This window comes from Cavia porcellus, unplaced genomic scaffold (assembly GCF_034190915.1).
Source record: "Cavia porcellus strain 051 isolate PalLab524CR breed Dunkin Hartley unplaced genomic scaffold, mCavPor4.1 scaffold_26, whole genome shotgun sequence".
In the NCBI taxonomy this organism is placed as follows: domain Eukaryota; kingdom Metazoa; phylum Chordata; class Mammalia; order Rodentia; family Caviidae; genus Cavia; species Cavia porcellus.
The window spans coordinates 9,883,442-9,907,890 of record NW_026947509.1 but is presented as its reverse complement, the minus strand read 5'-3'; the positions used below and the strand labels follow the sequence as shown (position 1 = coordinate 9,907,890).

Below are 24,449 nucleotides of genomic sequence, written 5' to 3'. Positions count from 1 at the left end.
TCGTTGTATGAATTCAAAGCTGCCGCTTACCACGTATTCCAATCCACAGAGCCAATGCGTTACTTAGAGAACAGAATATTGAGGGAGGTACAGGTGACGTAGTTGGATTCCTATCTCCCTCACCACTGGGAGAGCAGGATTTAGGACTAAGAAATAAGTAAATAAATTTACTTTGTAAAAATTAGATGGAAGAACAATCACTGTGTTGGGGGCACTGAAACTTTTCCATGAACGAGACCAAATATATTGTAAAAATTAGCTCCAATTTAAGATAGAAATCAAGTAATTGAGTGAATTAAAAAATGCTTTCTAATCAGTTTCATCATTAACTTGCTTAAAAGAAGTAATGTTTTCCGGGGTGTTATGGTTGATATACTGTATACACTTGAGAAGTTTAGGTTTAACTAAGGGATTCAGCAAGGAATCAGAATCCTTACTTTGTAAATACCCTCACCCTGTGCAACAGGAGGAAACAGAGATTTTGTGAGTGCTGCATCTGCCCTGGGGGTGAGGGGTAGCATGCATACACTGTAAAGGAGGAGAAGAGGCCTTTCCCCCCTTTTTCTTTCACTGCTTTTGCTGGCTCTTGCCTTGAATTGTTGCCCCTGTGCCATGCCACTCTGCCTTGGAGCCAGCTGATTATGGACCGAAACCTCCACAAACAGTGAGCTAAACAAAACCTTTCCTTCCTTCACTTTGAGTGTTGAGTATTTTGTCTCAGCAATGAGAGAAAAGTAACCAAGACACTGGGCATTAATTTTTTAAACAACAGTGTAGAGATATTTTTAAATGAAAATTATAAAGTTTTGAGAATTTTATCCTGTGGAGCAACAAAAAATTCACATAGAATCTCTCAAAACAACGAAAAATATTGACAACAAACCCGAGGAAAAAATACTTTCAATTTAATTTCTGCCCTTTGTTCTTGTACATCCAAGAATTCTCTGCTAAGATGCCTGGTATGTGTGCCCTGGGTATTTTTCTATATCACTTACAGCCTTGGAGGTTTTAATCCATCTCTGCCAGGATTGTTAGAGAAAGGGTACCCTAATAATCTGAAATGCAGGATCCGTTAACAGTGGTATTCTATAGTTCACTGAATTCCCTAAATCGGATAGAAAGACAAAGACTCTAAGCTTATCCAGATGTGGCTTTATAATGATGTCACTAGGCTTTTCTCAGTAATTGAGGCCCCTAAAAAATACAGTTTTAAGCTTAGAATCTGCAACAAGGTTAATGGAAATCTGCATCAAGGGTAAATACTTTAGCAGATTGTGCTATCAGGAAATATTTAAACACTATTTAAAAGGATTTAAAATAACCAGATTTTATTTTACACTGACTAATGCACAGAAATATAATACAATAGAGCTGTTAACAAATAAACATAATGCTTTTCTCTCTTCTCCTCCTCATCCCTCGGCCATCTGTATTGTTAAATCCAATTAGGGTTTTGTATTTAAAGTTCTAACCCACTTGCCCCTTTGCTTATTGAATGGACCAGAGAGCGATTGACTGTTTGGGAATAATCCTATGTTTCAACTATTTATATCTGAAACATTGCTTAGCTCCTGCTATTTCATTGCCAAAAATCCTTTAATAGTTTTTCATTGTCTCAGAGCAATATTCAGATGTCTTGATAACATACCCTGGCACCTTTGGTTATCCAACTCTTTCCCTGCTTCATACTGTGGCCCACTTCACAGGATGCTTAAAACCTTGAAATTTGCCTCACTTCTTTCTTGGGAAGTACCTAACACTCCCTTGCTAACCCTTCTGCCCTGTGCTGCGGTTGACCTCAGTTCTGAGACTCCAAATCCTGCAAAAGTTTATACCTGCTGTGACATTGTATGTCCCTGGTTTGTACATCTCCTTTTTGTTAGCATTTCTGTTAGAAACCTTAGCTCAAGCTGAAAAGCACCCCATTTGGTTTCAGGTAGCTGTGTCTAAGCATCTGAACTGGGAATGGTTTGAGGGAGAATAGCATGATCTTAGTCACAAGTGGAATATCTAAACTCTAGGGTCCATAGGTGCTCCACAAATTCTTCCTAGAGTACACTAGAGTATTTGTAGTTTCCATATATGCCTAAAGAAGATATTTTGCATTAAAAATTTTTGCTATCCATAGCAATAGTTTTATTATTTCTAAGAAGTTTTCTTTGCATTAGGAGTATTATGATACAAAAGTAGTGTTATTATTTATGCAACAACTGTGTAGGTGTTGACCATTTAATGTATTCAAAACATAGTTACAAACACTAAGCTGATCATTTTTCTCTCTATTTCACTAAGTTCCCAAGGCAGTAGCTGTCATAACCCTTCTGCCCAAAAACCAGGGTTTAGCTATGTCACAGATAGTAAGAGCCACGCTTGAACGATGCTACCTCAGAACCCTGCTGAAGACTGAATCTCATCGACTCTCATCCTTTGGGATGAGGCTGGAAGCGGTTAATTTCCTGGGATTCTCGCACACATCCGCCCTGTACAGGGAAACAGGATGCCCTTGGAGGGGCTCAGATGATTATGAATTCTACAGGTGCAGATGCAGTGCTCTCCTCTAACCACAGGGGGCGCACTGTAAAGGCCTTGTGGATTCCTGAAACCATGGACAGCAGCAAAAAGTACATATAAGTTTCTTCCTGTGCACATGCATATTTATGGCAAAGTTTAAAAATTAGACACAGCAAGAGATTAACAATACCAACAAAATAGAGCGACATAAAATAAATATAACACCACAATATAAAATTACTCACAATTTATGAATTTTATTTAGGGAATTTTCCATCTAATATAATCACCCTGCAGTGGGCCAGGTGTAACTGAAACCAAGGGCAGGGCACTCTGGATTAGGAGCACGTGTGCAGCTTTCTCCAGCTGAAGGTGTGAGGCAGGGACATTTTGAGCACGAGCAGGTGGATTTAGTTAGAACGGAGGTCTGTTCTCTAAGGCAATACATTGGCTCTACAGATTGGGAGGTGTACTCAGCAGAAGCTTTGAATTCACACCCTGGTGGCTGGTGACTAGCCCAATGGCACCAGATTGAAAATATTTACATAATTAGGAAATATTCTGATTGGTCTATCTTAGATCATATGCCCAACTTTAGCATCAAAGTGGCACAATCTCTCTTGCAGAGATGAAGGGGACCTGTGACAGGGTAGCCTCTAGAAGCTGAGCTCAGTGCCTAGGTGACAGCAAACAGGGACACATGGGTATTAGGCCTACAATAGCAAGCGGCTGAGCTCCTCCAGCACTTACATGAGAAGAAGTAAATTCTTTCCCATGGCCTTCAGATGAAAGTCTAAACTCTCCAATCCCTTTATGGTGGCTTTGGAGGACCCAAATCAGGAATCCAACTAAACCCATACAGACTTCTGACTTACAGAACTATGTATTGTAGTCTGTGGATACAAGGAGAGTAATTATTTTACAGGACACCAAATTTATAATATTATTTTATGATGGTCACCCAGAGTTAAATACAAGAAAGTGCAGGAAATCTGTCCACAACACTAAAAGACCTAGAAAATTCAGCTGAGAGCCTGGATCCCAAAGCCATGTCCTCCATGAGTCCAGCTGAAGACCTAGACTCCATGACAGTGCCTCCCATAAGTCCAACTGGAGGCCTAGAGTCCACGATAATGACTCATGCAAGTCTGTTTTATGGATGTGTGCTAGAAAAGCTCAAAGATCTATTCCAGCTACAAAATCTATTCCAGCAGGGTGGGTGAAGGATCTGTGCCAGTTGGTTGGGAGTTCTATACTGAAGCCAAGAAGTCACACTCAAAATAAGGACCAGGGCTGCCCTGAAAAGTACGACAGCCATCTTCAGTGACAGTGAGGTCCCGAGCTCCTCTGACAATGAGAACAGTCTAGTACATGCCAGGAACCCAGCATGACAGCTTCTCTTGGAAGCTAAATAGCACACATCTTCCCCTCCCGAGCCAGGGAGCGATGCTCAGTGTAAGGATCAGGGCTCGCCCAAAGTGAACCGCGGCCACTCTCAACAAGGTCCAGAGCTCCTCTGGGAATAATGGCTGAATTCACATCAGGGAGGAAACTCCTTCAGGAGAATCAACAGCTCCAAACAACAATGGTTAGGGGAACCCACAACAGCCCCACTGTTCCTCTCCATGTCACTTTTAATGTTGGCAGCTTCCCTCAGGTGGGCTGTCTATACTTAGCACCATTGCTGATTTAATGATTTAACTGGTGTTAAGTTGACCACCAGTTTTTATTCCACAGCACTGTGAGCTGGCACATGGGTATTGCTCAGCTAACCACTCAATCTCCTCAGCTTTAGCCCCTGAAATATGAGCAGGAATGACATTCCCACTCCTGGGGTTTTTCCAACATTTCTCCTTCATCTTCTTCCCACATCCTCTGGTCAGTGGAGGGAACTCCAGGGAATCCCGGAAGTCACGTGTAAAACATGGCTGAAGCTGCATCTGTCTGTGTCCTTGAATGACCTTGTGGAGAAAGGAAACTCTACCAATCGAGTTTTTCCTGTGCTCATGCTAAAAGGGGGCAAAAAGAAATTTTTGTTGTGTTTCTGCACTTAGTAATTAGTGTGTGCACATGTATGTGTGTGCATGTGTGTGTGTGTGTGTGCATGCCCACACATGTTTGCATGGAATAACACAGAGAAAGTTTTATGAGATCTGAGGACTAAAGCAAGATGATGATCCATTCTAAAGGACCAGGAAACATGACTTCCGTCAGAGGAAACATAAAGGTCAAAGGCTCAGAAATGGGAAAGGTCACATCCTATCTGAAAAATAAACGCAAACAGAAGGAAAACCAGTGTAGTATTACAGAAACAAATGGGAATGGGCAGAATGACATAAGGCCAAAAAAGTAGGTAAAAACCAGATAAATGTTTTAGACCCACATAAAGAGCTTGGGTTTCTGTTTAAGATTAGGTGTGAGGGGAAAAGGAAAAATGATCCAAAATTAAATCCAGGTTTTTGTTTCAGGCAAAAGAATGAATAATGTCAGTGTTTCCTAGGATGAGAAACTCAGAAAAAGAGCAAATTGGTGGGGAGGCATATAAAATAAATTCAGTTTTAGGGAGTTGAAGTAAAATGCCCATCACGGAAGTGTCTAGTATGCACTTAGAGAAGTGTTCATGGCTTAGAAAGAAATGTGTGAGCCGAGTTAAGAATTATTGGTCACGGCAGGGATATTCTGGCAGTGACCTAAGAACCATGGGGCAAACCAACATCTATGAGGACAGGAGAAAGAAAAAGTGAGGAGACCACATCAGAGCCTGAGAAATAGCGGACAGTATGAGAGGGTCTAGGGGGTCTCAATGCCACGGGAAGGATGTTCTAGAACCCACGGAGGGTGATTATGGCTTCCACATTATCTTTGAATTGAGAATATGAAAAAGCAGTTGGGAAACCTGGATTAGAACAGTTGCAATTGAGTGGTGAAGTAGTCATGGAGCTAGTGCAGGTGTCAGGATTGAATTTTGTTACCCACTAAGATATAAGCAAGCTCTGCAGCCTTGATCAGGTGAATATGACCTTATATAGAAAAAAGGTCTTTAAAGATGTATTCAGGTTTAGTTGAGATCAGATTACATTAGGGTGGACTGTAAGTCCAATGTTTGTTCTTACAGGGAGAGAGAAATTTGCACACCAGGAGAACACCATATAATGACTGAAACAGAGATCAGAGCAAGGCAAAGGCAAGCCAGGGGTTACTGTACATTACCAGTAATGACCAGAGGAAGCCAGGCAGGATTCTTCCCTACAGTGCTTAGAGGGAGGATGGCTCCCCCAAGACTTTGACTTAAGCTTCTAGACCCCAAAATTTTGAGAACACATCTTTCTATAGTATTAAAATGTCTAGTTGTTATACTTGTGTCTAGATGTCCCCCTCCAAGTCTCATGCACTCATAGGAGGGTCTTTATCAGAAGTGATTGGATTTAGAGTGTGCCATTACTAAGTTAGTCCATGGATTTGTTTGGCATAGCTCTACTAGGATCAAGAATGTGATGCTAGGGTTGACTCATAGAGATATTAGGATTAAGCATGGGTGTGCTGCCCTCCCTAAGGGTTGATAGCCTAGAAAAGACATAAGGGATGGGAAGAGGGTCTCTGTTATCTTTCATCACTTGCTTGCTGCTATGCCATCCTGCCTTGGAGCCAGCCAACTATGAACTGAAACTTCTAGAAACTGTATGATGAAATAAACTTGTCCTCCTTTGACTTTGGGTGTTGAATATCTTGTCTCAGCAACAAGAAAAGCAACTCATACACTAATTTCAAATATCCCATTATACCAACACTGGGAAACTAAGGATCCCTATAAGCAAGGAAAATAATTCACTGCATGAGAGGAATGTGATGATGAAGATGTGAAAGACAGGCTGGGCTCCTGAGTGGGAGGTGGGATTTGGAGAAGACATATTTTTCTTCTGTTTGTCTCCATACTCTAATCACAGGAAGAGATCGCAGCATTTCCAGACTCTGGTGGAGGGAGCTAAGATGAGAGATAAAGCTACCCAAGACAGAAAGTCCTCACCAGAGTAGGAGAAGAAGGAATCCCAAGGGCTTGACCTTGAAAAGAAGTGGACACTGTTTTGCTTCCTCAGGGAAACACAGAAGAGCTCACTCTGGGTGTGGAAGCTCATAGTTTCCCTGAGAGAAAGCTGAGGGTTCCCACCTGGGTGCTGAAGCTGAGTGTTCAGCAAATTCATCTGCTAAGAGTCACAAGGTCACTGTGAAGAAGTGTGCACAGTGACTGCAGATATGATCATTGTGAATGGGAGACAAAGCAGATCGCAGAAGATTAAGAGTCAGAGTCCAAAGCCTACGGAGATTAGACACTAGGCCTCAGAATGCCACCATGCCACAGGCCTATTAAATTTACTTCAGCAGATCTTAGGACTACAGATTTAGGCATAAAAAACACATAACCAGTATACATTTAATGAGTTTTCATTTGAATATTGTGTTGGTTAAATTTCTCTAGTGGCTGAGACAAAATATCCAACACCCAACATGAAGTAAGAAAAGATGTATTTAGCTCATAGTTTGTGGAGGTTTCAGTCCATAATCTACTGACTCCAAGGCAGGCTCATGGCAGAGGGCAATAGTTCATGGTGGCCAGAAGACAATAAAAGCAACAAGGGAGGAGCCAGTCTCTTCCCCTCCCTTACATTGTATGCCAGCACTGGCACTGCCAATCCAAGCACTAGACAATGAAGGAATCACAAATTCTAAATTCAGCTGCCTTCAAAAGACCTGCCCCACCATGACCACATGAAGCTTTGGGGGGACATCTAGACATAAACCACAACAAATACGGTAATACAGCGCAAGGGATTTGAGACAATAAATATTAAACACTTTAAGTTCTGTTCATTAGGGCTAGCTTAAGGAAAGGAAAGAGAGGATCTAATAGATGGGTAGACATAGAGGAATAAGGACTTTGAGAGTTTCTCTTTTTTTATCAGTACTGGGGATCGAACTTACAACCGCCTGTTTGCAAGGCAGGTGCTTATGCCGCTGAGCTAAATGCCCAGCCTCTGACTTTGAGAGTTTCAAAGAAAAACACTAATGCTTTTAGCACAAGTGATGAGTGAAAGAGCTAGACCATTGGGTGGCTGTTGTTAGGTAACAGGATATTTGAACTGAATGGTTTTAGATTCAAAGCATTTTAGTTATGGAGCATTTAGATATGGGACATTTACAGATGACAGTAAGGTCTTAGACATTAAATGAAAGAAACTGACTTAAAAGTGTAGTTGCATTTCCCATAGATGAGAGTGTAAAAAGATACAAGACACTGAGCTGTCTACCACATTGCTCATATGAAAGTTGAAACCACACAGTTTGTTACAAGAACCAGGAGCAGAGGAGCGTGGGGAAAATGTGGGTACTCAAATCTTTGCTGAGACAGGGAGCAGGAAGAGGAGTAAAGCTGAGAGGAGGACTTCATGTCATTAGATGGTGAGTGTTAAAGACAGGTAGAAAAGGAACACTCTGGAATGGTGCATGGTGGAAATGAAGTCAAGTATGCTGGCCTTAATCTTGACTTCCAAATATCACACAGAGCGTGTGAGACCTCAAACCATTTCTCACTGAGACAAAGACCCCATGAGCCCCAAAGCTTGCTGTAAATCACCAGAATTCAGATCAGGGATGCGGAATTCTCACTCACAGCCCTTAGAGAGAACAAATGTTGCTAATAGCTTGATCTGGGACAGTTTCACCTCCAGACCCGCTAGATGACTTATTCTCAGGGTTCAGGTCACCTAGCTGGTGATGCTCTTATGGAAGCCCCAGGAAACAAGTGCAAGCAATTCAAAAATGTGTTCTGCTACACGTTGGGTGATTAAGTGAAAATTTCTAGGAAGCTACAGGAACAGCCTACTTCATTAGAACTGTTTACTAAGTTTAGCATATTAATTACATCTGAATTATGCATCAGTGTTTGTTATTTACTCAAAAATATTAATTTACTGATTTTTCGTGGTTTTTTCAATTTAGTTCACTTTGATTTAATTCATTCAAAGTCTGTGAGACGGAGCTGCATTCTTACTCTTTCATGATTGCTATGATGGAAAGGAATGATAGCATGATGATGGTGTGTTCGTTCTTCTCCCCTGTGTTCTTACTATGCCTTATGACTTATCATCTTCAAAATAAGCAAGTGTATGTTCAACTGTTAAATAGGCAGAAAATTATATGGAGAGTTTGGGGAATCAATGGAGGTGTAGGAACTGAGATAGGCCATCACCCATTTTGATGGTGTGGAAACAGCCAGAGGTAAAAGACCACAAGAGAGACTGTATAAAGGCAAGGAGTGAAGTGACCAACTAATTAAATGTCAAAGCCACAAGCAGGGAAGACTAGAGGGTAAGTATCAACAGGTAAGCGAAATCAGATTCCCAGAATGCCCTCTATTTATACCAATTTTATTGAACACATTAGAAGTAGGGAAAATACAAAAAACACAAATACAAAAAATACAAAAAGGAAATAATTTCCAATGTCTAAAATGTAGAGTTTAAAAAATGAAAACAAGTCTGCAAGGAAGAAAGGGCTAGAATTTCAATATTTGGAGATAATTACTCTGTACACTATACTGTGTATCCCTGCCAATAGAAGTGTATACATGTACACATATTCATATATGTATATGTATATGTATATGAGGATATGTATATACATATTTTACCAATATAAACACATACTGCATTATGTCTGTTAAAACCTTGAGTTTAACATTCTTCCACATTATTTATTCCTCTACAGCATCGTATGCTATATGGCCATACAATATTCCATTGTTGGGCTTTCAGAATAGTTTAGAATTTTGCATGTATTTAATTGTGGAATCCTAAGTACACGATGAAATGTTTCTATAATTAGTTTCCAGAGAGGACTTGGAAAAGAGGCATGTGACCCTTTACAAATCTTTAGTGACCTTCTGGAAGATAGAAATTTAGCAAGGGAAGTTGTGTTAGCAGCCATCTGGGGATTAGGGAGTTCAGGGCACATACCATTCCTCTGAATCACTCTGCTTTCCATCATCTCCAAAAAAAAAAAAAAATAAGACACACACAGTTCAACCCCACACACATTAAGTACAAGAACTGCGTAACCAATCTCTGCTGTCGCAGCCAAGACCTGAAGTACAACTTGGAGCTTCTAGAGTGCGGATAACACTGCTGCTTGATTTAGATGCTGTCACCTAAGCCATGTTTAGCTGTATAAATTCGTCAAGCCATACCCTTAGATATTGCACTTTTCTGTACGAAGTTATAATTTGAGAGTTTTAAAACCAAATTAAAGCAATAAGGAGTGTTTATGGGACAAGCTCTTAGGACACATTCCATCACCTTTTTCTGCATTCAAATCCAGTGGTTTTCTAAATGAAACACCTTCAGATAAAAGAGTGTTTCTGCAGCAGGTGACAATATAATAGTCCTCAGTTTGGCTCTCAGATCGACAATGTATTTGGGCACAGATCTGAAAATGTCATATATTTTATTGATGCATTGGAAAGGTACATTGTGAAGGAATGACGCGTGAGTGGTAGTGCTTACAGTTAAGCATAAATGGTAGCATTCTGTGCAAGTTATTTCTTTTGACCCTTTGCTGCTAAACAAATGTGACCCTTGAGAGTGAAGTGCCCACTGTGTGTTAGCTCAAGGTATCTATCTAAGCCATGAGCAATCTCCTAAACTTTAAATGTCTTGAAGTCTTGTTTATTGAGTCAGTAGCTTAAAAACTTGGCCTCTGGAGATTGCAGGTTTTCATTGACTAAAATTGTCCCCTTGTTTTCTCAAGGTTTCTTAGACATTTTATGATTAACTGCTGTAGGTTTATTACATCAAAAGGGAACATGGTGACTCATGAATGAGATCATGGCTTGCCTAAAAACCTTCACGTACTCTATCTTATTAACACTTTGGCTTACAGTTTAAAGCACAAGCATTTTAATAAGATTCCCCTTGCTAATATTATGAAAGGGAAATGTTTTCCATGCACTGTCTTGTGTTATGCAAAACAGAAAAATTAAAACAGTAGGTTAAAGTTTGATTTGGCTTTTAAACCATCAGTATGAATGAATATAATTTAGCTTAAATTTGGAGAGTGTTGATAGGGTTCCTCACCATGCTTGGCTTAAAGCCACTAACCTTTAAATGCTTTTTATTGTGCCATAAGCAATATAGTTTCTTCTTCAATAAATTTCTTATCGTAAGACTTAAGTGTTTGGAAGGTTTAAGGTGAACATATCTGTTTTGCTGTTTTAACATGGTTCTTTTGACCTTGAAAAATAAGACAAAAAAAAAAACTTTAAGCACTTGTAGTTGGTCAAAGACATAAATACTTCTTGCCTCTCCAACTTTACCAGAATTTCATCTGCTTTTCTTCTTTCTTTCCCTGCTTTTTTCAATTCTCTTTCCCCTCCATTTTTTCCTTCTTGGCACTCACTTCTTTTCTCTGTCTTTTCTCTTAAGCACACACACACACACACACACACACACACACACACACACACACATAGATTTCTTACACTGATGTTGTCTGTGTCTTACTCCCTTGGTCTTGCTGGTAGAAACATAGATGCTTGGTGAACAGCAGTGGAAAGATGCCATCTAGGGCTCTAAAACCTGACCATTCATGTCCAGCCCCAAGACAGGCATAGATAACTGGCTGAGATACGTGGGCATGCACACGCAGGATGGTTTGATGTTGCCCATGTGTTTTTCTTTCCCACAGAGCCCCTGCTTGCCTTTCTGCCTCCAAGATTTCTCAAATTACCAACAATAATGGTTTACGTTAGAGGTAACCAAAAACAATTTATGTAGAAAAGCAGAACTGTTCTGAGGCGCTGCTCTTTGTCGATCAGGTGCCATGACTTCACCTCGACCTGCTGGCTACGTTGGGTGTGTATCTCGCCTGAAAACCATCACCTTGCTATTCTTTCTAAAAACTTTGCAGATTTCCCTAAAATGTCTCACAAGCTCTTTAAAGAATGCCACTTTCTGGTAGGGTGCTCCTCTAAAATGAGAATGATCTGGTTGGCTACAGATTGGATAGTCATCATCAATCAGAATACTACCTGGCCTGAACTTTGAAACAATCCCGTTATGTTGAACAATCTCACAAAGGGTTACCTTTACCTACCTATTTATGAACATACTTATGCACATAGTTCATTGGTCCACAATTACTCAGCTAATAATATCAATATGGGTTCGTCAATCTTTCAATAATGTTTTTAATCATAAGCTTAAAAGCACAATTGTTTTTAACCTCAAAATTCTTAAAAATCTGTTATGAGACAGAAATAGATTAATGGAGATCTTGCAAAAAAAGATAAATGGCACCACCACAAGATCACAAAACTGGGGGAAAAATTAATTGAACCTATACTTTTGATAAATATTTATTTTTTGCAGAAGAAAAATGCATACTAGTTTAAGCTGTCATTATACTAAGCTACATCCTATTTTTCATATTATTAGTAATACATAATGTGGTAGTTTATATTCAAAAATAAAACTAGAATGTATATACCTCATGTATTTATCCAGAAATACATGAAGGTTACTATGGTTACGAAAAATCCATTACCTTTGAATACAGAATGAAAAAGTTTGACTTGAAGAGTGTGCTATTTATTATAGCAAACATCAACAGCCTTTGGGAGGTTCTCTAACTGGTTTCATTTTTCAGTGTCAAAAGTGACCCAGCATACTACTAGCTTATGGTCTATGCAAGGCAAAAACTTGAACTGTATGCATTTTTAAATATATTTTGTACTAACTCAAGGTGCGGCAATGCCTTTGACTTTTAATGCTTCATATTTAAGAGAAAGACGAAAAAATTCAAAGCACCTAGATGCTACGTGGTTTGTGGATTGAAATGTACGCACACTCACTGGTACCCACCATGCCAGCAAAGATCCATTTGCTAATCCAGGTGGGAAGACATTGATTCTATGTAAAGTTCTATGTAAAACTGTGAAAAATAGTTTAAATAAATAAATAGAGGTCACAGATAAATGGAGCAGGAGTGAGGAAAAATACTTGACATTTTGAATATTTAGAGGGGATATTATGCAAGTTATTAAGGAAGTTTTTGATAGTGTAGAAGGTAAAGAATATTAAGTACTCCTGGTGATGGGAACTGGGAAAAGCACAATATGACACACAGCTCTTGATTTTAAAAAAGTCAAAATTATTCCTTAACCGTATTAAATTTTGCTCACCAAATGTGCAATCACAAGAAACAAAACAAAATATAAATTCTTTATAATCATTCAGGAAAGTATTCAGTATAATCAGTAATTAAAAACTGAAATAAAATGAGAGTTTTTTATGATAGTCAAAGATTTAAAAAATATTCAATGGAGATAAATTTTTTTCTTAAAAATAATATGAAATGTCCATCTAATAGTCTGTAAAAGTTAACTACCTTTGATTTAAATGATCTTTTTCTAAAAATTTAGCAGGCAAAGATTTATGTGCAATAATATTTATCATGCAAAATATTTAAACTAAAAGTTCAAACAGCTAAAAGCATTAATCTGCATTCATTATATGAAGTATGATGTTATGAAAATGTTTTAAAGTATTTTTAGAAAATGTTTAACGATATGGGGATATGGTTATAGATAAGAGAATAGGAAATGCTACACAATTACACATAGTTTCTAGCTCAATTTTGCTAAAACAGTAAAGTACTAAAGGGAATTATATAAAATATGAAGAGCTTCTCTTTGTGTGTTGTGATTATCAGAAATTATATACCTTTTAAATTATCTTGAATAAGCATATATAGCTGCTACAGTTTAAAACTGCTGTGAATTATTCCCCTAAATGTTCTATTTTTTGGCCTTTCTATGGGGAAATATTTTAGTATGGGAACTGACAGATCCATGTTGGGGTCCTGATGTGCTAGGATTTTGGACAGCACCAGCTCTTACAATTGGTTCCACTACACATACAAAGGACCTTAGGTCCCAAGTGCCCCAGTACAAAGAGAGAAGGGGGCTAGTAGCATCCTGGACAACTATCACGATGACATGAGGTATGGCCATGAAGTGCAGGGAAAGAACAAAGCGCTTCTCAAAGGCTGGACACTCCCTCTCAGTCTTCATCCAGGCTAGCTTCAGTCCTCCTCCCTTGCCCATTTCCGCTTCTCTGTGAGTCCCGGTGGACAGACAGACTTGGGAGATATAAGTGACCTAAATCTAGTTCACATTGCAATTACATATGAATTATGAGACTTGAAAGGGATCTTAAAATCCATTTTATTAAATTCTCAGGCGATTTAAGAATCTCTGCAAAAAAAAAGGCATTGATCCTACGCTAACAGGAGGAAAGACACCGAGTTCAGCACCCTCTTATGGGTGAATCGTGAATCATGTCCTCTTAAAACTCACATGGTGAAACCCTTACCTCCAGTGTGACTGTACTAGGAGACGGTGCTTTTCAAAGGCAGCTGAAGCAAATGAGGCAGTACGAGTTGGGCCCTAATCCAGCAAGACTGGCGTCCTTACAGGAAAAGACCCCAAGGGTGTGCTCGCACAGAGAAAAGGCCACACTGGGCCACAAAGAAAAGATGCCTATCCTGTCCTGGGTCACAATACCTGACACCCACACCTTCAAGGAGCAGAGGCTCCATATGGCTCATTCTCAGGGGGTTCAGTCCCTAGTCGTCTGACTCCACGACAGAAAGAAACAACGTGGCAGAAAGGCGTGGCAGAACAAAAATGCTTAGCTTGTGATAGCAGACCAGTGCTGGGAGGAAGAGCAATGGACAAGACATAGACTCCCCGAGTTACACCTCTGTCACCCACCCAGGCACACACAGAAATGTGCTTCAATCACCCCGCGGGTGGATCCCAAGCCAATCAAGTTGACATAACTAAGCTTATCATGAGAGTGGCCATTGCAAGCCAAAGACAGAGATTGCAGGAGAAAATAACCTTGATGACACCGTTATCTTATGTTTCTATTCTCTAGAACAGTGACAGTGAAACTTTTAGAGCTCTCAAGACACCAACAGCTCACTGTGGCACATGTGCTGTGAGTTCCCACCACCGCTCTGCAGAGTGAGAGACTCGTTTCAGTTGTGTGCATCAGCCCCCAAGCTGTGGTGTTCCCAGGCTGATACAGGTGCTCTGTGGTGGGTAATGAGGCTCCTGTCTTTTCCTCAGAGTTATGGAGGGAAAAATAAAACATATTTAGCAGAAGAATATGTAGATAGTAAAAGCATGGACATTGGGACCAGCTACTTCTATATTCGAATTGGTGACATTAATTATGAGTTAAAATTTGTTAACCTACCTGCACTTCATTCTTTCTAGTTTTAAGATGAGAACAATCATTTCAAACCCATCTTTCAAACCCATTGTATCTTTCAAACCCATCTTAGCCTTTTAGGATTAGTTCTTCTCCTTACGACCAATACTGAAGTTCGAGCATGATCCATACTTTAAGCCACTTAAAGACAAGAGCAATGTGGAATATAAGTGTTTATAAGAAAGCTATAGAAAAAAATGCTATGGGGATACTGAAGACAGAAGGCTTTCACATGCAACACAAAGAACAAAAATCACTGCCTGTGACCATGTAGCTAGAGAACATGGGCATGGACATGTGTAAGATAATATTCCACTCCCTTCATGTTATATTACACCCAGACATCCACTGCGCTGGTCCACTATGGTGACAAATGCCACGATCTTTCACTGCAGACTGCAGAGTCACACACAAAGAAAATACAGAGTACAGCATCATTTTTTAGGAAACTGGTGTGAATTCCTGCCTCCCATCTTTCACTGTGCCCGGCCTTTAAGCTGCATGACCTCATGTTATCCTCCACACTGGGGAAGTGCTCAGGACCCACAGTTTCTTCCTCTGTCATTTCATTTTTTATTGCACATCTCATTCCCACCCTCCATCAGTCTCCCCTAGCTCGCTTCCTTCTTTGCTCCCATTCCTCTACCCACTGAGGAAAACAGTCATGGTTACATTCTTGGGATGCTTAGGGTTCAGTAGGACACATGACCAGGCAAACAAGCAGGCTCATCAAAGACAACAAAACTGGAAATTCATGGAGCTGCGACAGTGATCAGTGAGCATTAGGGATATGCCCAGGTCTTTCCTGGAAGTCAGAAAAGGATTCTCCCTGGAAATGCCCATTCGGGTCCTAAAAATTATGCCAACCTATTATGCATAACGCAGCTCCTTGTGTATTAGTTATTAATATATATGTAAAGTTAATTCCATGGTATATTTTAATAATTATTATTTCTCAAATAATTTTTAATTAAAACAATGCCATCAGCTTCCATATTGTGGTCCAACATTGTCAAGGTAAAAAGTAATCAATTTTTAAAATTTTTACTACAAAGCCTGTCCTCTGCAGAGAATAATATTTTTAGCCCCTCTGCACCAGGTGCTAACAGCATGCTATGTATTTCACAGATAGCCTAATTTCTTCAAGATACAGAAGCACTTTACATTTCCAGATTCAGAAATTAAGTCTTAGATAATGAACTTGTTTCAAGATCATACACCCTCTAATGTACCCAGAACATTTGCCTTGATATTAAAGCTTGTGTGACTGCCAGCCTGACCTTCCTGGGCCTGAGCTTCTTCCCTTACAAAATGCAGAGAATAACAATGTCTATCTTGAAGACTAAATATACAATTTTATCTGATCCTGATGAATAAAATATTAAAAAATACATCTTGTCCCATTAAGGTTCTTAGATTAAAAGAAGAGACAAAAAGAGGTAAGTGAAAACATGCCACCCCGGGTTTGAATGTGTCCCCAGGAATCCATGGGTCCCTAGTGAGGATGGACAGTGCATGGTCCCTCAAGAGATGCCCAGTTCCAACCTTTCTCCCTGGCATTAATGTGAATGAGTGAACGCATAAATAATTCATTCTACCTCTGATTCTAACTTGTTGTGACCTTTACAGAGAACTTATTATCTCTAGGCTTCAGTTTTTAAATCAATCAACAGTTGATTAATAATATCTCACCTGAGAGTCAAATATAATGTGCCAAATAATATAAAATATATAACGACCCCATGCATGTTACAAATACAAACATGGTACAGACCCAGACAACAAAGCTGACGTAGGCATCTTGCATTTAGAAAGTTTTCTAACAACAAACTTATAGAACACGTCAGGATGGATCTTGGCCTGTAGATTATGCTTCTTCATAAATGGTTTAAAATTCAGACCATGGTGAACCGCACTTCTGCTTCTGAAGGTTACTCTACATTCATGGGGGTGGGGGTAAGGGCAGTAGCCATAGGACCACGGAAGTTGAAAGCCACCTTGGCCATCACCTGGGCCTGGGAGTGTGGTGTGGGGACACCACATTGGACCCCACTTTAGTGCTATGTTCTATGTGATCTGGAGCAGGTTCAGCTCATCATCTGGGGCTGGGACCTTCCCAACGTCCACTCCCATTTCACTGTAAGACTAAAATGACCATAAAGATCATGGGACCAGAGACAAAACTAAACAATGCACTTTCAAAAATCACATTTCCGCCAGGTGTAGTGGCTCACGCCTGTAATCCCAGCACTCAGGATGCTGAGGCAGAGGGATCATTGCGAATTTGAGACCAGGCTGGACTACAAAGTGAGCTCAAGGCCAGCCTGAACTGCATAGCGAGACACTGACTCAAAAGACAAAAAAAATAATATCACATTTTCCACATAACTATACAGCGTGCAGTGTGTGTCTGGCGGGTACATGTGCATTTATATGTCTTACTCACCAACAAGGATGGAGCTCTTACCTGTGACCGTGTAGTTCTCCTCACTTCCTGAGTAGATGAGCTTCCCATCCATGTAGAGAGAGTATCCGGTGATAATCCCATTTGCCTGTTTGGGTGGATTCCAGGAGAGTAACAGGGATGTGGGAAAGGATTTGGCTACTGGAGACTGAACCTCTTTTGGGGCTGTGAGGGAAGGAAAAAAAAGGAAAAAGATTTATAGAGTCTAATTTTAGTTTACTTTTCTAACTCAAACTTTTCAGACCTAAACCAATAAATCATGGAATAAGCCTGAAATCCCATGCATGAGTATGTTCCTGATTCCTGGGCAGCCTGTCAGTAATTGCTTCAGGAAAGCGCTAAATAACTGTCCTGAATTTATGGGAATCTGCATCGGTGATGGATGGGGCGTACTTACGCTAGTTCACTTGACTGAAGTCTGCGTTACTTCATCAAAAGTATAATAACCCAGGGTGACTACATGGGGCGGGACAGGAAAGCAATTAGGCTGATAGAGTTCCCTGGCCTCCAGGAGCTTGGGACCTGAGATGCCCCACTCTGATGACAGTGGTTCATGAGCTATTAAAATAGCCAGCAAAATGGAGAATCAATTCATTCCATGTCTATGTCGTGTGCACTTTAAGAAAATTCTTCATTTTACCCAGTGGTCAATTTGAGGCACGGGCACTAAGTATTGTGAAAACTTGACCCTTAGACGTGAACACTGCTCCATATTTTGGGACTAAATTCTTAGAAAAGTTAGAAGTTTAGGAATTCCCTAAAAAGTAAGGAAATATAAATGGGAAGAGTATGTATTTCTCTGAGACATCACTGTGAAATAGGTGTGAATAGTATAGCCAAAATCTACAGAGAATTTTGTGGACATAAAGGTAATAAAGAGCCCTGAGAACACCTGTCCCATGTGAGGGTCAGCGATGGCAAACAGAAGAAGAGATGAAAGCCGTGACCCTGCTGATGCAGTGACATGTTGGAAAAGCTGCGATTTTCAGTAGACCAGAAAGATGGGAAGATTTGGGGGAAATGCTTGAGGATGTGTGAGCAGGCGAGGGGAGTCTGGTTAGGTCAGAAACACAATGCAGAGAATAGTGGGCCACCATAAAAATTTTACAAAATTCTTTTTCTTTGCCACTGCTTCCTTGTATGGAACTATATCTTAGATACACCTTCCGGGTGAAACCATGCTTGCTAAACGGTTTAAAAGAGGGGAGAAGGGAACTCAGAAAGTTGAGGAGATGAACACAGGAATGAGAGACAAATGGTGGACTTTTTTCTCCCTAAATATCGAGCTTTTAAATCTTCTAATAACTTAACAACTAGACAGCAGAAGAAACAGCCATTCCTCTCCTCCAGGAGACAGAAGTAGGATGTCACGATGCGCCTGTGTTTTGAGAGCTGTTATTTCTTGCAGGGATGCATTCCTGTGCGGGAAAGAAGCTTTCCCTTTGGAGTGCTAAAATACTTTCTCTTCTCCACTGTCTCTGAGCGGATGCTCTCAAAAACGTTAATTTATGCCAATGGTTTGCAAGTTCCAAGTACAACAAAAGTGAGGCTTAAGTCAGAAGGAGCTGAGCAGTGATTAATATTGCCTCGATTGGCATTTGGAGGTTCCAGCATACTGAAATAATTGTTGCCTGTGCTGGTGTTTAGCAGTTAAAAGACACCATGGAAATCAACCGTTTGATTCTCAATTTCATACCGCGCCATACAATCAATTCTTTTTAGTCAGACTGTCTCTAGATTTACTTCAGAGCCATAGTAAAATGAGGAAGCTTTCATTAATCTTTCAGATGCTTCATATTAATGACAAGGCTCTTGCATGAACAATGTAACAGCAATTAAAAAGCCCATTAATCTGCATTACAGCTATTAAAGATGCATGTCATTAAAGGGTATGGAGTTTGATTCATTTTCGCACCCCCCAAAAAATGGAGCAATTATGGCCTGGCAATGCACTTTGTCATCAAATTAGGTTGGGGTTTTCCAGCAAATGGCCTGGCAGCGTTTAGCTCTTCTCCTATTTTATTATTCATGACTGAAATGTGGAAGTCAAGACCTTTGAAATTACTTTACCTTCTTGTGGAGTAGAGATGTTCACTGCCTGGGAGCTCTCGGTACAGCCAGCCAGAGTGCAAGCAGTTAGGGTTACCGCGTAGTTTCTGAAGGGGAGCAGGCCTGTCAGGGTGGCTGTGATGACAGGGGGACAAACAGGGTTCGCATGTTTACCATGAGCATCTATTAAGAGGAGCGTGCGCATGCGTGCATGTGTGTAAAAGAGAGAGAGAGGAGACAGAGAGAGAAAGATTCAAAGACAGACACAAAGACAAAGAGAAACAGAAACATACCCTTCTTTGATCCACTGTCCTGATCACACAGTGAGCCAACTCATGAGAAAAACATTATGAAACTCACTTATTGTCAAGGCAGCTATGAAACAGGTATTTCATATTTCACCCAGTCAGGGCTAGGGGTACGGGGACCCACATAGATTACGTGAAACAGAGTACAAGATACCCAACAGTTAAAACAGGTAGCGTCTCACACCGGTGCCCAGACCGCCCACAGAAACAAAACCATTTCATTTTCTTGAACCTGGCATTTTTCAATCGCATGTAACAAAGGAGTCTTTTCTGAGTGCAGAACTGTTAACAAGCTTCAGGAGCCGTTACTCCCAAGAGTGGCTTCATTATTTTACCAGTAGGAAACACATATACAAACTATTTGTTTATGTTGCAGCTAACAAATATGCAAATTAACTTAGTGGGACAATTAGCAAATTAGATAATCATGCTTTTGTACTTCTACTTGCAGAATTATTAGTTTATTTAATTGAGACACCTGTCTTAAGAGAAAGTATTGAATTAACCTAGCTTGGTGGTGGATAGGCCAGATTTCTTCAGCACTTAAAAGTACCTGTGCAAAGGAAAACACATTTTTCTTTACTGATATTTAAAATCAGGACAGGCATTCCTGATTTAGTTAATCCTATGAATTAAAGATTATCAAAATTGTGATCTGGGTGTTTGCTCACCACTTTTATTTTTTTTTTCTTCTTAAGGAACATTCTAAGAGTAATATTTAATCTTAAATATGGATTATTATTATTCTTATAAAAAAGAGTCCCATTCCCGATATCTCTTTATTGATTAAACCTTCAATAGCCTAGAGAATACGTTATTGCTACAGACTGCCAATTCTGGTGACAGCTTGCATCCGTCAAACACAGATTTTAATGGGATATGTTTTTGTAGTCGCCTTTCCCAACAGAAAATTGTAAAACGTACAAGGGCCAAGGGCTGGAATGAAGCAAATGTTCTAAGTGGTTTGCTTTGATCCCTCCAACTTGCCTTCCACCTCAGGTGCTGCATCAGCTCTCCCCTCCACAGCTCCCCAGGCCCCCCACCTTGCACCCCTGGTACCCCATGACCCCCGTGCCTTGCTTCTGGATGGAAATATCCACCCATCTGCATGGACAATGCAACTCATGGCCAGAGAAGACAGCAAGCCAGTGAGCTCATCTGCACGGACACCCGACCATCTCTGGCCAGGCTCAGCTCTAAGTTCTCCACCCCCGTGTCAACCTTCTGCTTCACCTCATTTCTGCTAGGGTGTCATTTCCTCTGGAGTCCCCCCAACCATAACCCGTACCCTGAGCTCCCTCTCTCTTAGGAAGTTCTCACCTGTCCAGTGGATGTCTTAAAGCAAGTTACTATTGCTGCATGGCCACTGACACTGCTGCAAAGTTGCAAAGGGACTGGATACACTGAGTGGAATACTGGGACACAGAGGCCAGTTCTGCGCCTAGTAGGCAGAAATGCGGGCAAGTTGTTCAGACATCTGTGCCTTGATTTCTTCATCTGTGCACAGAAAATGAGAGACCATATCCTGAAGGACTCGCCTCACAAGCCTCAGCTATGAGGCAAGAATGCTGGACCACTTGCCTTCAGAGAGCTTTTGCCTGGGCCGCGAGAGCTCAACTCCAAGTGTTATGGTTAAAAATTCTATTGTCTAAAGGCTGAGTTGCTTCTTGTTTGTGTGGTATTAGAATTTTTAACGCCAATGTAAGAAACGCAAGTTGTGCTATGAAGTTAGTTTCTTTTGTTCAAAATGTCACTTATTTGGAAGATGAAAAAAAATAGTGTGTACCCGGATGGGGTGATTTGGTTGAAACATGAAATACTGTACAAAGACACACAGTAGTTATACACACGCTGAACTGAAATCCATAGTGTGAAGAAGTGTCACACTCTCTCTCTCTCTCTTTCTGCATATGTGTGTGTGTGCATGTGTGCGTATATGTGATGAACTCCATTACTAATCTTTACCTTAAGGAGATCAGAACTTCTGGTTCAAGATGACAGGAGAACTATATTTAATTAAAGAAAGTTGTTAGAAGGATAATCATTGAGGAATGTCCCTCTCAGCAAACTTGCTTCCTCCAGCTCTGTCCTTTGGTGGAGAAGTTTATTGAACACTATTACATTCCATAGAAGAAGCTTAAGCTTCTTAAAAGAAAATTTCTGGGAAAAAATGAGACCATCGTTTCAATCGTTTACCAATGTGCTCACATTTCCCATTTCAGCAGGAAAAATGATAATAAACACTGGAAACTGTGAGCTGTGGAACAGGACAGGACAAAGGAGAAGAAACCAGACAAGTTGGCCGCTCCAGTTCCCAAAGAGAAGATGTGTATAGTTTATAAATCTCATTTTGAAAACAAAGAGGCTGCTGTGGTATTTCTGGCTTCCTCCCAGGGTGAGAGCAGGGGCCTTGTCCTGCCTGTTGCATCTCTAAGACCAAGTTTATTAAGCCACGGGACTAATGCTCTCTGTAGACAAATTGGTATCGTCCCCTTGAATAAAGAAGAGTGGGATGATAATAGCATTTTCCCTCCTCCAGTCAGGTGACAGTTAAGGTTTAGGGCAGGAAGATGGTCTGGTTCCCCTGGATATCCTCAGTAAAGGGGAACAATGACAAAGCCAAACTACTGTCCAGAACCCACAGTTTGTCTTTCTTTGATTCTCAGAATGGAGAGTTTACCAGGATGGATCAAGGACGATATTTATAGAAAGTTGTACTCTACCAAAGGAGGAGGAAAGAGCACATTCTCTCCAAGACTAAGTAAGGTTGTCTTGGATATATCTCATGAGATCCCTGAATAGTTGTCACAAGTGTCTGGCTTTATGGGTCCAAGTCATTCCTAGACTACATACTCTGCAGAAAGGAATAGTGCCACTGTGACAATATATCATCCTAAGAAAGCATTTATCAATTGTTCTTCCGTGTGCCTCTAGGGAAGGTGCACTAGAAGACAATTGATTTTTACAAGGCTTTTAATATAAGAAAATGTTACTGCTAGAGGGATTGTAATGATACACATAGTCACAGAGAAAGCAGAATCTCTGCACACGTGCAAAGGGGTTCTTCTCAATCCAGACTGCCCAGTGTAAGGCAGTAAGAGGCTTGCAGTTAATGAAAGATGAATCTAAAAAAGATGGTAACCTCAAGCCTGTGTCATGATTCTCCTTAAAGGAATACCAGGAAATATCCAGTGTGATATATTTTCAAAGGGACCCTGGATAGGACAACATGTCCACAACTAAATCAGACACACTGTAAGTATCGCATTGCTGCTCCAGTGTGAAAATCCAAAAGTGTAAATAAGGACCAAAATGTTACAGTTAGATAGGGTGAAACAGGAAACAAATGTTCAAATGAGAAGGGGAAGGAGGGAGGGGGGATGGGGAAAGGAAGGGAAGAGGGGAAAAATGAGAGAAGAAGGAAAATGGAAACAAAGCTTTTGTTAATAAAGAAAGGAAGAGAGGGTGAGGAAGAGGAGAGAAATTGGGAGAAAAGAATCCAGATAAGCCAGGTACAGATTCCCTAGGATGAATGTGATCATTATGTATAGCTAAAATGTACCAAAAACTTAATTAATTAAAAAACAGCAGAAAAAAGAGAACGCAGCGTAGCCCCGCATTATGACACTTGGGGTGTCCACAGTCAACAGTTCTGTGCAGTGGGGACTTGGAGAGTGCTTGGCTATGGATGACCTCCCTTGAGCAGAACACCGGAAATTTCCTTGTCTCTTCTGACTGAGCCCATCGCGGCTAGGCGGGCAGGCGACCTCTCAAACTCCCTCCCAGCCATGGAACTCTGTGGGACCAGAAAACGGTCTGGGCCAGGCCTGGCAGCCTGCCGCTCTCTTTCCATAAAGGAAGAAAGCAGGCTGGAGAAACAGCCCAGAAGCATAATATAAGCAGTATTGATGCCTTAAAAGTGTGAGGGTCCCCGGAAACACAGGCACATCGCTGGTATCTGGTTTAAAATCCTCCCTGCCAGCAGGCCCTGGGTGTGCAGTGATAATGCATTTTGCACATTTTGCATTAATGCCTCCCGTGGTGAAGGCATGCCACACCACGCCAAGGGAGTCACACGTCCGGTCAGCCCTCTCCTTTGACCTGCGTGCTGACGGCCACCTTGGGTGCAGAAAGCCTCAGCTCCAGAGCAGGCCGGGGATTCCTTTCAGAAGGAGAAACTGACCCTGGCAGGAATTTAACAGTTGTCTCAGAGAGGGCTCCAAACAGCGCTCTGAGAAGGTCCCCTAGCCTGGAGGAAGCCTGCCATGCGTGAGTCCTTCCTTTCCAGGGATGCAGGGCACCCTTTCACATTACAGTGTGAACAAAATATGTGGAGAATGCCAAATTAAAAATCTTACCACGGTAAAACACGCATTGGTGATAACTCCCTCCAGAATCCTACCCCTGGCTCCAGACACACTCACCCCCTTGTCCCTGCCTTGTACTCTGAAGTGGCTCTGAAGTTTCCTGTCCTGTCTTAAGGAGCTGTGATTAAAAACACCGAATGCTGCAGCCTGGTGCCATGCAGCAGAAAGGCGGGCTCATAAAGTCACTGTGACGTGCTTTACTCTCTGGGGCTGGTGCCTTGTGACTTTCTGCTCTTCCCCAAAGTCACAATGACCATGAAGGAGAAATGTTTTGAGTCAGTTCCAGACTTGGAGGCAGCTGTGACGGCGCAAGCAAAGACTCTCAGGAAAGAAGACTTGCAGAGCTGCTACAGAGCTGCGGCAGGAGGGACAGGACAGGGGCTTGCAAAGTGAGAGGGAGCCCTTCTAGGCAGCTTAATAA

General features: G+C 41.0%; 1 protein-coding gene across 4 annotated transcripts in view; it reads right to left on the bottom strand.

The window, feature by feature from the left end:
• Ush2a (usherin) overlaps window positions 1-24,449 on the bottom strand; it is a 658,323-nt gene that overhangs the window by 330,578 nt on the left and 303,296 nt on the right. For all 4 annotated transcript variants that reach the window (XM_063236705.1, XM_063236706.1, XM_063236707.1 and 1 more), the window contains 2 exons: window positions 19,375-19,488; window positions 17,308-17,469 (listed from right to left, as the gene is read on the bottom strand). In XM_063236705.1, coding sequence (XP_063092775.1) covers window positions 17,308-17,469; window positions 19,375-19,488 — 276 coding nt within the window. The remainder of the gene's footprint in view (window positions 1-17,307; window positions 17,470-19,374; window positions 19,489-24,449) is intronic.